Source organism: Camelus dromedarius, chromosome 5, assembly GCF_036321535.1.
Source record: "Camelus dromedarius isolate mCamDro1 chromosome 5, mCamDro1.pat, whole genome shotgun sequence".
NCBI classification, from domain to species: Eukaryota; Metazoa; Chordata; class Mammalia; order Artiodactyla; family Camelidae; genus Camelus; species Camelus dromedarius.
The window spans coordinates 12164880-12180071 of NC_087440.1; the positions used below are offsets into that span (position 1 = coordinate 12164880).

A 15192-nucleotide genomic window follows, 5' to 3' on the forward strand; every position below is an offset into this window, starting at 1 on the left:
TTGGAAGACTTACTGCTAATCTATTTTAAGTGTTTCTAAACTTTTCAAATCTTCTACAAACACATGTTATTTTCTAAAATGTATGTATGTTCTGATAAGAAAATATATGCTCCTTGCAAAAGTAATGTATAAACTAATAAAACACTAAAGGAGAAAAAATAAAACATAATTTAATTTTTCAAAGTTAGGTATGGTTTGACGCACGTTCTTCCAGTATTTTTTCGTTCATAGCCAGTATATCAGATTTTTGCAATGAAGTAAAATGAAGAAAACGCCTCAAAATTATTTTTATATTACTGAAGTGATTCTAGAAAATAAGGCAAATTTTATTGTGTTTAGACACTGCTTTAATCTGCAACAATGACAGTACGGAACACTTTCACGGAGATAAGCCTTTACGTAGCCCAGTACAACCTACAGACCACAAAAGGGAAGATGCTCGTGTTTTAGACGTATATTTTGTTAAAAATTCCTGCACTGAGAAATGAATTTAAAGTGAGTCACCCTAATATGTCACTTTTTGAACAATTTGGACACTGGAAGGGAATGAATTGCCTTTTCTATTGATAACTATATGGGGAAATTACAAGAAGTCTGAGAAATAAAGCAATCAGGCCTCCTGCCAAGAACAATTACCAGCATTCTGGGGCCACCAAAATGCCAGTCTACCAACTGTTCACACTTATAACAGGAGCAAAGCTTGTCTGCCTCCATGTGCCATATACCTTTTCTCTTTTTTTCCCCTCCTATGTTAACCAGTGAGTTAACTAAGGAAGTTCTATTTTTCTCTTCATCCTGTGGGCTTTGCTTGCAGGATTATGCAAACCATATCTTTCCTATACTCAAAAATAATCACATTTTGATAATTCTGAGAAAAAAATAAGCTTTTTTCAAGTGTATTCTGTGTACTTGATGTGTGCTTTTTAGAAAAAAAACAATCTATTTACTGTCCTCTAGGTATCACCTTGCTATTTATGGACAAAAGCATCAGAAAGGTTTGCACAGCAAAGATTAGGTACAATGTGGTCTTTGAAATTTGTTATAAATATGAAGACAGAACAATGGTAGAATAAGTTCCTAAGTGGAAAAAACAGACATAATTTCATGACAGATTTTCTCAAACTAATCATTACGTAAGATTGACTGTAGAAGCTAAAACTACTCAGGTAAATTTTTTTGTAGCAGGAAGTGCAGAGACTAAAAGTTATGTGTCTATCCATGGAAGACAGCAAGTAATTTGTTTTCACTCATATTGTTTTATAATAGATACCAATTACCATTGACCTAAGTAACTTATAGGTTGAGTCCAAATAAAGAAGACAAAACAATAGCAAAATAGATGATTTGATTTAAGGAAAGGACAATATAGGATATGCACTCCAGAGTACAATGTGGTTCCATGTCAATATACAACATGGAACTTGATCTGATAACAAATTAGGGTAAATTTGTCATAAACTGTAAGTACTGGTTTTTCTCCAATTCAAACTTTCAATGAAAAAAATATATATAGAAATAATGAAAGTGGTGTGAGGTGAGTAATTTATCAACCATAAGAGGCCAAAAATAATGTGAATTTCTCCAGTAAGGGAAATTTTGGAGATTGTAATGTGGAAAGCCTAATTCTTTCCAGTTGGGGCAGAGACTGAGTTCTTATAAATCTTCTGACAGAAGCCAAGAAAGAGTAGGAAGATGGGATAGGATGTTATATAGCGAAGGGAGAAGGTGGGGGGACCATCCCTCTTAAAGGGAACCCATCCTAGTGTTCTCTTGCGCAGCCAAGAAAGACAATCATGGAGCCATGGAAAGTTGTGTGGTGAAAGCAGTTAATAATAAAACTAACTAATATTTACTACCTACTTATGTGTCCAAAATGTTTGAAGTGCTTTTTATTTGTTACCTCATTTCAATCTCCCAACAACCCTCTAGAAATATTAGTATGCTCTCTCTGCATATTGGAAAACTGACCTGGCAACCTAGCAGACTAAGGTGATAGAGCCTACTGGGTAAGTGTTAGAAATTTTTGGGTTTTTTTTTTTTAACTATGTAGAAGAGCTCAAAAGAAATAGATTCACCAGGTGTCCAAAAAAAATACATAAAGGAAATTAATGACACAATTACAAAAGTGAATTCTGTGGAAATCTAAGTGGTGTGCTTGTGATGTGTTAAACTCCTGGGCTGAGCACTTGGGGTTTTCAGACATGACATTTAGACTTGTCTTCTACCAACGTGAGCGTTGAGGGTAGTAATCAGAGCCTAAGCATTTTCAGACCTTTATATATTTTTTCAGGACAGAATTATTGATCAACTTTATAATCTGAAAAGTATTTTTATTAAGCCTTGAAAAATATACCTACTATATTAAAATAAATAGTATAGATTAATTTATTTAATGGAAAACAGGGAAAATAAAGAAAAAAATCTACATAATAGAAGCCTAGAAAAGAAATAAAGTAAAAAGGAGAGACAGTAAATTTTTTAAAAGTAATAGAACTAAGCTCAAATTTATTATGATAAATGTAAACTGAATTAACCTGGACAAAGACAAATTCTTAGACTGAATTTCAAGATTAAGCTATCTGTTGCTTATGAGCTACACACAAAACACATTAAGATTTAAAGAAAGGGCAACAAAAACTTCTATCATGGAAGATATTAACCTAATTTAGTGTAGCTGTATTATCATCACACAGAATATTTTTAAGAAGCATTTAAGAGATTAATAGGATTACTAGCAAAAGTGGAAAGAAACAATTTATCAGGAATATAGAAGTTCCAAAACTTATGGACTCAGAAAAAGCTCACATGCAATATCTACAAAGTTCATCAAGAACTAAACCATGAAACAATCCTCAATTAAATACCAAGACTGAATGTACAGTCCAGGTCCTCTGAATACAACGCAGTAACAAAAATAAAGCCCTTATCTTTGGAAGATTAATGAAAACCCTTGTAAGTAACTAATGAGTCAAAACATTAATCACTGGATCATTTCATAATTCTACCTCAACAACAATAAAAGCACATATAGCAAAACTTGTATGATGCAGCTGAAGTGTGCTGAGTGGAAAATGAACTTTTAAATGCATACATGTTACAAAAGACAAAAAGAAAACTAAGTTACAACACACAAATGTGGTAAAGATATAAACAAAAGCAATAAGTGAATGACAAATTCTTTGAAGGTTGGAAGGAGGAAGAAAATAAGGAAGGACTACGTAAGGGGTGGAAATCTCTTTTTAAGGCTGAGTAATAAATACACAGGTGTTTCTATTATTACTTATCCCCTTTCTTTGTGTTGTAGACATTCATTCATATGTATGGAAAAGTTAACAGCAACAACAAAAATTGACAAACTATATATTCAACTTAAGCTTGAAAAATAGCTTCAGGGTCAATACGAAGAGTAGAAGATGAATTTAAGTAAGACAAGAGCAGAAATAAATGAAATGGAAAACAAAGAAACAACATGGAGTCAGCAAAACAAATGGCAGAGAATCTCTTGCAGTACTGATTTTACAAAAGAGAAAAAATGCAAATAGTTAACAACAAGATGAAAACACCACAGCTCTTACAAATAATGATACAATTACATGAACAGCTTAATGCTATTAAATTTGTAAATTTAGAAAAAAGGACACGTTTCTGGAAAAATTATCAAAACTGACTCATGAACAAGTGTTTAAAGAATATGGACAGAATTCTTACACTGAATAAATTGATTAAGGAGTCAAATAAATGATCACTCTAAAAAAATTATAAGATGGCTTTAGAGGTAAGGTTTGTCAGTCTTTCAAGGTTTAGCAACACTTACTCTATGCAGATCAGCTCAGAGAAGTGACAGAAAGGAAAGCTCCCCATCTTATTTTATAAAATTAGATTATACTTGATGCCACAATCATTCAAAGACACAGTAAACCACAGGCCATTTTACTTGAATCGAAGTGCAAAAATCTTCCATAATTAGCAAACATATGGGAAAATCAAGGCCAAGGGAATTTCAGTAACTCACCCAAGTTCCCACAGCTAGTAAAGGGTAAACTGGACCAACATCTTTTTCATGCCAAAGACTGTGCTCCGGAAGAAGGACAGAAGGATCACTGACAATGCTACTTGTAAACACGGGACAGTCTTTGTAGTCGGAGTCATTACTGCTGACTCCCAGGTCAGCGCTCCCTGGAATCCGTCCCTCAGTTGCAAAGACGACAGGGAGGCACTGGGCTTAGCATGTACTCTGGGGACCTCACTGTGAGTCCCTGACTGTTGCTGCTCTGCCCAGCCAGACTTTCCTTTTACTTCCCACTCACTGTGAGGTAAGTATACTTCCACCCCTTTAAGCATCACGTGAACAAGTCTCAGGGAGGCAAGGCGTATTAAGAAGCGAGCTTTCAAAGGAGTAAGAGGTAGAGCTGAGGTTCAGATTCAGGCCCTATCACCTCATCACTCGCTCATGTGGTCTGAAGGGATTCCTGATCCCTGAGCAGGAGAGCAGGAGTCCAGAGTCGCTGGGTGAACCATGAGCCTGCAGCTTCCAGACTGAACCCCAGGTACCAGAGAGTTGTTCTGACCTGCTCCGTCCTTCCATGTACCTTACTAGAGTCATGCTAGGAATAGGGCCCAGGTCTGCTCGCTTGATAACTCCCACACCCTCGTTCTTGTCAGTCCCTTTTCTTTGGCCTGAATCCTGTTATTGGAAGGACCCCTACCATCCCAGACATATCAACGCTTACTGAGAATTGACGCTCCCTATAAACATAGCATTAGAACAGCCTCCTAAACATGGTCATCAACCCAGATAGAACAGTGTTCTACAGTCTCTTTTGAGCTTAGTGATTCGGACTCCTCGCTCTACTTGAGTTTCCCCTAACCATCATCTAAGCCGGTCTTAGTTTAAATACTCCTGCGTGGAAGCTTCTATTGTGAACTATGGCAACAGCGGGTACAAAGTGTGGTATCTCAGCTCCCCTCTCACTATAAGGATCACGACAGCAGGAATTTGTAGATGAGTTACTCTCTGCCTTATTTCCCAAATCTGAAACAATCCCTGAAACACAGCAGACAGTCGATTAGTGTTCACTGAAATACTGAATGGATCTGCTTTGACTGCCCCACTGTTGAGTCCAAAACCTAGGAAACCACCACTCGGAAAGCAGACATGAAGCTGGGCAGCAGAGCGCTGGCAGGACGGCTGCTGTGGATACAGACATTAGATGGTGATCCTGCCTTGTGTATTAAACCAGATGGGAACAGTCAAGAACTACAGCCCTTAGGCTGTATTAGACTTAGATTCCCAACCAGCCCCAGCACCTCCTTGTGGTGAGCTGGAACTCGTGATGGATGGGGCACCCAGCAACGCTTCCCCCATTGACAACAGAATGCTAACAGAGGTGGTGCTGGCTGGCCTACTGTCACCTTGTATCAGACTTTATAGCCCTTTCCTTCCTTAGAAGAGATGACTGAGTTTTCACCACACATCTCTTTAATTAAAATAAAAGTGCTACCATTTTCCACATGGCCAAACCTTTGTTCTTCACGTTAAGGCAAATATTTCATGCTTTCACATTCAGGGTGCCTGGGACTTGCGGCACCAAGATGTGGAGATTATTCGCTCCAGCATTTATGTCCATTGTCCATGTAATGACTTAATGTGACAGCTTGTCAGGAGGGACATTTCATATGCCTGTTGTACTAAAATCAGTTTTCATTTGCTTTTTGAGACATGGGCTCCCAGGAAATGGGTTCTAGGAGTTTTAGAGCTCTAGAGAGTTTTAGATGGGCTCTATTCATCCACCCGACACCCACACAGAAAAATCTTTTCCATAGGCCTTCTGAAATGAAGAAATAACATGGTACTTTTAAGTAAACGCGGCAGAGGAGATTAATAGCCAATTTAACCCTGAAGTGAGGGTGTGCTTCCTGCAGAACCTCAGGAAATATAGTAGTAGCATTCCTTGCATTTCTATCGCTCTCTTCTTAACTTTTCACAGGAAGGAGTATTTGTGCCTCAAACGCAATATCACATTTAAAAATGTAAGAAAGGAATAGTCTAGTCACTTATCAATAAAACCCCCCACTGCAATGATATCCTCAAAAGCAAAAGACTGGATACTTTGCAGATTCAGTAAGCAGTATGAGGCTTTCTCATCTACCAGAGAAGGTTTACTGTCTCATTTCCAAACTTTGTATCTAAATATGACATGGCATCACAAATCTAATAGAGAATAAGCCCCTGGGAAAGCAGCCGCATTTTTCAAATCCTGTGGCACAATACCAAATGTTGTGAGCTTGATTTGCAAATGTTAGCCATTATATCTAGCAGATTAAAAAAAAAGTTTCTTCTGTATAGCACAGGGAACCATATTTAGTATCTTGTAGTAACCTTTAATGAAAATGAATACATGTATGTATATGCATGACTGGGACATTGTGCTGTACATCAGAAATGGACGCATTGTAACTGACTGTACTTCAATTTAAAAAAATGTTGTGAGCTTGCTGGGGCACCCAGATATTCAAATGGGCATGTATTCTCGCTAATGTTTATGGGGCTGAGGGGGCCTGCTGATAGAGACCTAAGAAAGGTTGGCTCTTGGTGGAAGAGGGCAATGACAGGAAGAAGAGAATGAGAAATACTGATATAAATAATGGTGTTTAAATGTCATGTGGAGAGAAATTTAAAGCAGGTAATATCATTGGCCAAATTACTATTCTTTAAGACAGACAAGCCTCTGAAGTTGGGGGAGGTAGAGTATGTTAGTTGCAGTAAAGGAGGGCCCAGATAGACTGTCTTGGATAAAAGCCCCAGCAGAGTGGCTGCGCAGGATGGAGTTACCAGGCACAACATCCACTGTTCACTGGAACCGCCTGAGAGGTGTTTTCGTTTTTGTTAAAAAACAAACAAACAAACAAACAAAAACCTTCTATCCACGATCTACTTAAAGCCAATTAAATCAGAATCACGGAAATGTGACCCAGACATCGGTATGTTGTAAAGCTCCTCCAGGTGATTGTAATGAGCCAAATTTAAGACTCCCTGAACTAGATATCTGCAAACTACTTGTACCTTCTCTTCATGTTGGTTCTTTCATTGAACAAGAATTGGCAAAGCATCTATCTCAAGCCAGACAGTGTGCTAAGCAAGAGGGATGAAGGTTTACTTAACAAGAAAAACAAACAAGATACAGTGCTACCCTCATGGATATCAGAGTCTAAGAGGAAAGGCTTATGCAAAATAATCAAACTGTAGTAACAGAAATAATTAAAGCAGCAGCTTATAGTAACTGTTTACGGTACCCTAGGCTGTGCAGCATATTAAACATTTTTTCTCTCTTATTATCCTTAATCTTCTATCTTATTATCCACTCACTATATGGATGAGAGAAACTCAGGTTCAGAAAGTTATGTAACTTGCCAGATATAACTGTGCTAATCAAGGGGTACAGACGGGACTGACCCCAAGCAGCCTCCACTCTTAACCATGCTAAACCACACTCTACTATGGAGGGTATGACTAAATGCTAGAAAAGCCCAGAGGAGGAAACGAATAAGTGAGCCAAAAGGGGAGGAGAGTGTCTAGGAAAGCCTCAGAAAGGAGGCAAAACCTGAACTATAAAAAGTCAGCAGGATTTTGTCACAGGTCAACTGTATGGGGATGAAAGAACATTTGCACAGACGGGAAAGTGCACGCATTATTTGATCAGCGGAGGATCATTTGTACAATAGTGAAGCTGAGGCCTGAGAAAATTTGTTTCGGTTCAGACTTTCCCCACATTCCCAGTTATTCCTAGGACTTTGGAGTGAGCATCCCAGTGAAGGGGCCCCAGTAGAATGCTTTCCCCAGACTATGATCAATGCATTGTTGGTTACTGACTCTGCACCTACCAGTTCCTCATTGTTAAGTGATGTCCTAATCACCATAGCCAGCGAGAGTCCAGATTTCCGGGCAGCCAGGGTCTTAAAAAAAAAGAAAAAAAAAAAAAGAGTTATGAGTTACTGGTACATGAGGTGGCTGCTATATACATATTGCTCAGCAGAACACGAAAATAATGACCATCACTATTTGTTATTTAGTCAGAAGGGAACTACCATTTTCAGTAGTCAACCAATTCGTCCAGAATATGGATTCACTGACCATGAAAGCTGAAAAAGCCCCTTTAGATCATCAGACCTAGGCCCGACATTTTTACAGATGATAAAACTGAGGCCCAGGAAGGCAGGCTGCCCAGCCTACGGTTTCTAGACTAGCAGGAGGTTTCTAGAGCACTGTTTTCCCCAAGATGATCATGATCACATTCCTTCACAGAACGTGACCACTGATACAGAGCCAGCTCATCTGTCTGACAGCCTCGGATCACAGCTGGGACAAGGTGATTCTTGAGCTGTTCACAGTTCCCAGGAACATTCCTCTATACCTAGCCAGGGTATTTTCTTTCAAGTGTTCCATTTTATCAACTGACAATCATCATTCCCAGATTTGTTTTCTTCACTCAATGCTGGTAACTTAGGTGATTTTAAGTATGAGTCATGCCCCTTTCATGTCCCCTGGAAAACAGAACCATTATGCTGTTCCCACCTGAAACAGGCAATATAGTAACTTGACAGTGCTGTAGAGAGTTCTGGAAATCAGAAGTCCTATATGAGAATATTAAACCTTCTCTCCCATCAGGAACAAAGGGAAGTCATAGTGGAAAAATGTATCTGGTCAGAATTATATCTCCTTGGAGATACAAAGCCATTGCACTCAGTTAAAGACAGTCCTAAGTGAGGAAGTCACTTTCCACCCATCTCCAGTCCTACCGTGTAAACTTATCGAGGGCTCACCTCCAAGGATAAGCTTCCATTTCTGACAACTATGTTCCAAAAATTATGTTTTTATTCTATTTCAGCCTGCATTGGCACCTGCTGTTTACATAAGCGGTCTGGCTTTTAGAATGGAACCAGATGTTACATTCCTAGAGAACCCAAACTTCTTATTCTTTTATTTCTGTTTGCCCTTCTTGCCCCCTTTTATCCCAGGACCTGATGCAGTGTACATTTGAGGAGACTGCCAAGTATTAATCAAGTAAATTGAAAATCACTCACCATGGCCTGAGGAATCCAAGTGTCAGAGGAAACAAAGTATAAATAATTAGATATAAGACAGGTGAGAAAAAGAACAATGTCAAATAAACCGAACATTTTAAAATAATGTCACACTATAATGGGATGAACCTGAGCTAACTCAGATGTATAGCAATATGATGTTTTCCAGTATAAAATCTTTCCAGGCAAGACTGTATGTTTCCTATTTTAAAATTGATGGCCTTCAGATGAAGGTTTTCTCAGCAAAATTAAAAATGATATCAAGAAGTTGTGCACATTGTTGCTAAAAGGGAAATTTTAGCAATCAATTATTAAGCAATAATAGGAATAAACCATCAAGAATATGTCTCAAAAAATGAAAAGAAATAAAGAATATGCCTCAAGAAAAATATGAAAACATTGTGGATGCTAGAAAATACTTGTTTTTCATGTTGATGGGTATTTGTTTTCAGAATTTAATACAGACCATTATAAATTCTTTTCATCTCCAGGTGGTCTCTAGCATATTTCCTTATGGGAAAGTTTGTTATTCAGAATTATGTTCAGGGATAATAAAGGTTTTAAAGACTTGGAAGCCATGGTTTTCTTTAGATAGTGGAACAGCTTATTTATTTGGCTAGACTTGATCTTAATATAAGAGCATAAAGAATTAATTAATATTATCTGCTGGCTTTGTGAAGCAGTAAAGTTTATAGGGTCAAGGTGAAGAAGTTCAAGTCCGGCCTTCCAGTGCAAATTACACTTGTGGTCATTTACAGCGCCGAGCATATCAAGCCCAGAGGCAGCAGCCAGCTCCACGCGCTGTGTGACTTCTTCCTGCTCAATTACAGGGCCATTTTAACTCCATCTGTAATTTCAGCTAATACCAAAAGCTGTCAAAAGGTTAGAGTTATTTCCTCCATCTAATAGATTTTAAAGAAATAAGAAATAAAACACTTGCGGGAATCCAGCTTCTGGTGTGTTTTATTCTATGAAACATTTACAGGCTAGGCATTTAATGAAAAGGGCAATACGACAGCTAATAAACACCAAGACGACACACGCAATCCAAATGACTTAAACAGGAGTGACTCACCACATCTCGTACGATGGGCAGAGTTTTCTTCCTGCGGAGATCTGGCATGCTGTCAATACCGTAAAGGCCCCGCCCAGCTCTGAAAGAGGGGAAAAAAGGAATAATTTCAATGGGTAACTGACTCCCTATAAGAAAGAGTGCACTGTTTGTAGTAAAAAAGGCTGTTGAAAAGATTAAATGATTACCATGGTTTTCAATCAGTTCAGAGAGCAGCAGATTCAAGATTCAAGGACCTTGCCCAGTGAGAAGGAGAGACTGACTACCACATATAGGGATGACCTGCCTTCTTGGATAGTTCCATACATTGAAACTTCAAAATATACATGGCCTGATCCGACACACTGTTTTATTGTATCACAGAGAGGATAATAAAAAATCGTTAGGTATATGGAAATTTGCACCTCCCTGGAGGAAACAGAACCAGGGCAGTTTTGTGGAAGTATGGTCTGCCTGCAATGGTAAAGAGATTATTTTTATTGTAAAAACACTATTTTTGTGATGTTACAACTTCACAGATTGAACTCCAAAGTGGCATCTCCAGATCTTCAGACATTTAAAATATTAGCAACTTCCCTAATATCAGAATTGCCACTTACCTGAATTTATCCAAAGATAAATGCACAGAATTAAAATAGTTGTTCAAGGATGTTCACTGCAACTTTTTTTATAGTAGCAACAAAAGTTAGGTAACCTAAATATCCAGCAATGGCATGTTGACTAAATGAAGTACAGTACATTATACAATGGGAAGAATGCAGTAATTAAAGTAAGGTGAATATCTGTATGTAGATAAAAAATGCAATAATTAAAGTAAGGTAAATATCTATGTGTATATATGAAAAAATAATAACATGCTAAGTGAAAAAAGCAAGTTTGCATATTATTAAATTTAGTATGACCCCATATATGCCTGTGTGTTTAAATATGCATAGAAAATATCTAGAACTATATTCATCAAATTGATAAACACAGTTACCTTTGTGGAGCGAAACAGTAAGAGAAAAAGAAGGCTCTCCCTATGTTATAAATGTGACAGTGTTCAATGTTTGTAGCATAAGCATGTTGTCACTTTTGGATTTACAACTGTTTTGTAAAATACTAGTATTTATGTTTATTAAAATGAGTTTAACACATTTAATCTGATTTTTTCTTGCATCAAAGCTAGTCTGTTTATACAACCAAAAAGGTGTTAAAATCATTGATGATTGCTTCTCCTTATGCTCACTTGAACTACAAAATTCTAGCTAAACCCCAGCTGAGAGTCAGGTTTTTCACTGGGAACAACACAATTCACATTGGTGGGTATTAGCTGGGCAGCTCTGCCATTGGAACAGTCTACGACAGCCGATAATAAGTTATCTGCACTTTATCATCCAGTTGTCACTGACGCAGAGACTACGTTTCATTCTTGCTGCATAACTTCACAAATGGAAACCTTTGTCTTATTGGATCTTTCTTTGTAGCTGCAATCTTAACTCTAATACTTCTAGTTGTACCAATTTGGCGTTCTTGGACATTCATCAAATGCATCATGCAGCTCATGTAAAACAGAGCCAAAATATTAATAAAGATAAAATGGTAATAAATAGTAATAATGTCGTAACTTATGTTTGAAAGTGAGGATCAAATGCAGTAAGAAATAGGAACTATTAAAACTACTGCACATGGGTAAGAAGGCCATAAATAATGAACAGATTCTACTTACGGTCATGCACTTGAACTAAAAGTTACCTTTAGATCATAAATTGCAGGACAAAAGTAATTGCGGGGCAGAGATCGAGAAAGAGGAAATAAAGAAGAGGGGGAAAGAAAAAAAAAGATAGGAGGGACGACAGTGTGTGTGGTAGGGAGAGAGGACAGTTAGGACCCTGTCCACCACTGAACCTTTGAGAAAGGATATATACAGCTCTCGTCCTCGTCCAGAATAATGCCAATGACACTCTATAGGTCAAGGGCTGTGACAGTCACGGTGATAGTCAAAGATCAAGCACTGTGATCACAAAAGAATCATTGGTAGCATGCTCTTAAGAACTGCAAAAAACTGCAGAGTGTAGAAGAGGGAAAGGCAGTGAGTTTTTTTTTTTTTTTTTTCTTTTCTTCAACACGCATCTTTAGAAAGACTACTACTCTCTCAGTATAACATCTTGCTTCCATCCTGTCCTGTTTCCACATTCTCCTCCTCTCCCTGCCTGTTCGTGCTGGACCCTCACACAACCTGAACACCAAATATGTGGGAAAAGGATTATGTGAGTGGATTTTTAAAAGGATTTTTTCCAGTTTCATTTGCACCAATCGAAGGCTCTGATTCCAAGCAGTTTCTACTTTCTCTCCTCTGTGAACAGAGTTAACAATGGCACGAAGAAAACATCAATAAATGTCTTTCCACGATATTACATGGCAATCATACTAACTAGCTGCCTCCAAGTGTTTAGAAATGTTTTGATTTCAAAGTAATGTGACTTTAATACTTTTTAAGAAATGTATTCGATTGTGAAAATGGTTGAAAAAGTGATTTATAAAGTGCAAAGTTTTATCTAAATGAATGGTGTGTTTTGTTCCATCACAAACAAATGATTTATTTTCTTTATGTTTTCCTTCTCGTAACTTAAATTCTCAAACCCACCTAGAATTTTGAGCAATTCTGCGTATTCACAAATTCAGGAATTAGTTGCACACATAGATTTTCTGGAACCTCACACTTCACCCTTATGCTTGCCTCATCAGAACAGAGATATCCAAGGACCCAGGCCAAACATGAGCACAAAACAATGAGCCCCAGTTAGAAGACATGGATCAAACCTCATCTCTGTCCTACTTGAATTTGTCATTTAATTTCATTAAACCTACATTTGTAATTTGTAAAATTGCAATGCATTAAAAACGTTCTCTTAACCTTCACAGGTAGTGCCCAAAATGTTTTTCATGGGGGTATATTTTCTTATAATTTTACATTTTCACCATTACTATAAGGAGTTTATACAAACATATACTTCAATGAGCTTATCTATCAAGTAATAATAAAGCTTTTATTTCAAACCTAAATATTAAAAAAAAATCTGCCCCAACAGCCTCACCTCATGAATAAAGATGTGCATGATAAATGTTGTGAAGTTCTACACAAACATAAACTATTTTTGTAATATTTACTGAGAGTCTTCCTAACCAGGAGAGATCTGGGGGCCATCAAATTTTTTTTAAATGGTGAAGACTGGAAAAATTGGTAGGTAAATAAATTGACTTTAGAGGCAAGAGGTCAAGTTCATGGGTATCAGCTAAAATCCAGAAGCCATTAGCTAGCTCAATGAGGAGGAAGTCAGAGGGAGTCATCAACACAGGCAACAGCGAACAAGTAATTCTGAAGGGAAATCTAATTCTAGGGAACAAGCTGTCTGATCTCAATCCTTTCTGGTATAGCTGATCGGATTAAGCTGTCCCCAACTGCAGCCAGCACACTAGCTAATACTAATCATATTTAGATGGTGCTCACCAGGAGCCAGACACCAGGCTAACCATTACAGCCAACTTTACAAGTATTGTCTCATTTTTTTCTCAAAAACTCCAATGAGGTATCTGCACAACTTTTTCTCTCACTTTATAAATGAGGAAATTAAGGCACAGAAGAGTTCAGACTCATCCCCAAGGTCATTATCAAAGTCCGAGTCAGCACTGCCAGGATTTGACTTACCATACACTACTGCTTATATGATTATATTATTCTGTATTTAGAACAATCATATGGATTGAGGTTTACCATTTATCCCATTTTACCTTAAATAAACCTTAAATTGAGCAATTTACCCAGGCCTAGAAGTATTTGACAGAGCTTGATTTCCATTGCAGGATAGCTTTGCCTCAAACCTTGAGTTCTTGCTAATTTTTTTTTGTGTGTGTGGTAGAAGGAAACAGAGGCCAGTCCGAGTTGATCAAGAGGTGCTGCTAGTGTTTGAATTTTTAAGCATGTATTCTAAGAGTAATTATTAGCTTCTGATTAGAAACCCTGTATCACTGTATAAGATAGTCCCAAATCCTCCCGGGGTGGTCCCTCTCCAGCTATTCAAGTGTTCCCCCAAGGACAAAGGAGCCTTTTAGACTACAAGCATTGCAAATGAGAGAAAGGCATTGGGAGATCTACAGAATATCTGGAGAGTCAATGATCACATATAATTGACAAAGGCTATAATTTTCTAGGCTAAATTAAGTGAGATGTATTCTAATTCAACATTTGCTCTATTAAAAAGCCTTACATTTCATCATTTTATTTCTTAGTTCTTTGCCTAATTATACTAAAGGGAGTTTACTGAGTCTAATAAAATTTGAGTATAAAAGTATATTGCTATATACCTTCACTCAGTTTCAGTTAATAATCTTGTTACAGAACAACACAAATTGTCTACAAGGTATAAACAGTATTCAGTAATTTTTAAGAAATCCAATACACAGGTGGAAGTGCTAAAGCTGATTTTACTAAGTACACAGTAATTATTTTTAATTCAAAATTGATCTGATAACAAACTGAATCTATATAGATTGAAAAAAGAACTCTTGAGAAGGCACCAGGAGAGTACTGCATGAAAACTATCAAGCAGGGTTTCCAAAAGTAGTACTTTCTCATTATGGGACAAGGGTGTGCAGATGCTTGATGCTTAATGGGTAATATTCAGAGACTTGCTGATTTCCATTAGAAATCAGAAAATTGGTAGACTCTTTATATCCAAAGAAGTTGTTAAATTAATTGAAGACTATAGTCCTACAAAAACAAATCATAGTGCTTCTGTTTATTTCTGTGTTTCCAAGGCTATTACCAAGCAGAGTTATACAATCTTTTTTAGCATTATGGGATATTAAGGCAATGTAAAAGATTAATAAATCATACTAACGCCTTCTCCTCTAATACAGTGGTATTCTCTTTCAGACTTTTAAAAACAACTTTGTATTTATTTAGTTACTTAATGGTAAACATACAATTATCTATTTTGTTTTTCACTTATCTTGATATATTTTACATACATTTTAACACACTTCTTGACGATCATTAT

General features: G+C 37.2%; 1 protein-coding gene across 5 annotated transcripts in view; it reads right to left on the minus strand.

Moving 5' to 3' along the window:
* The window catches only part of UNC13C (unc-13 homolog C), a 599855-nt gene that overhangs the window by 293736 nt on the left and 290927 nt on the right, over positions 1 to 15192 (minus strand). For all 5 annotated transcript variants that reach the window (XM_064485583.1, XM_064485584.1, XM_064485586.1 and 2 more), the window contains 2 exons: positions 10157 to 10235; positions 7882 to 7953 (listed from right to left, as the gene is read on the minus strand). In XM_064485583.1, the coding sequence (XP_064341653.1) occupies positions 7882 to 7953; positions 10157 to 10235 (151 nt within the window). The remainder of the gene's footprint in view (positions 1 to 7881; positions 7954 to 10156; positions 10236 to 15192) is intronic.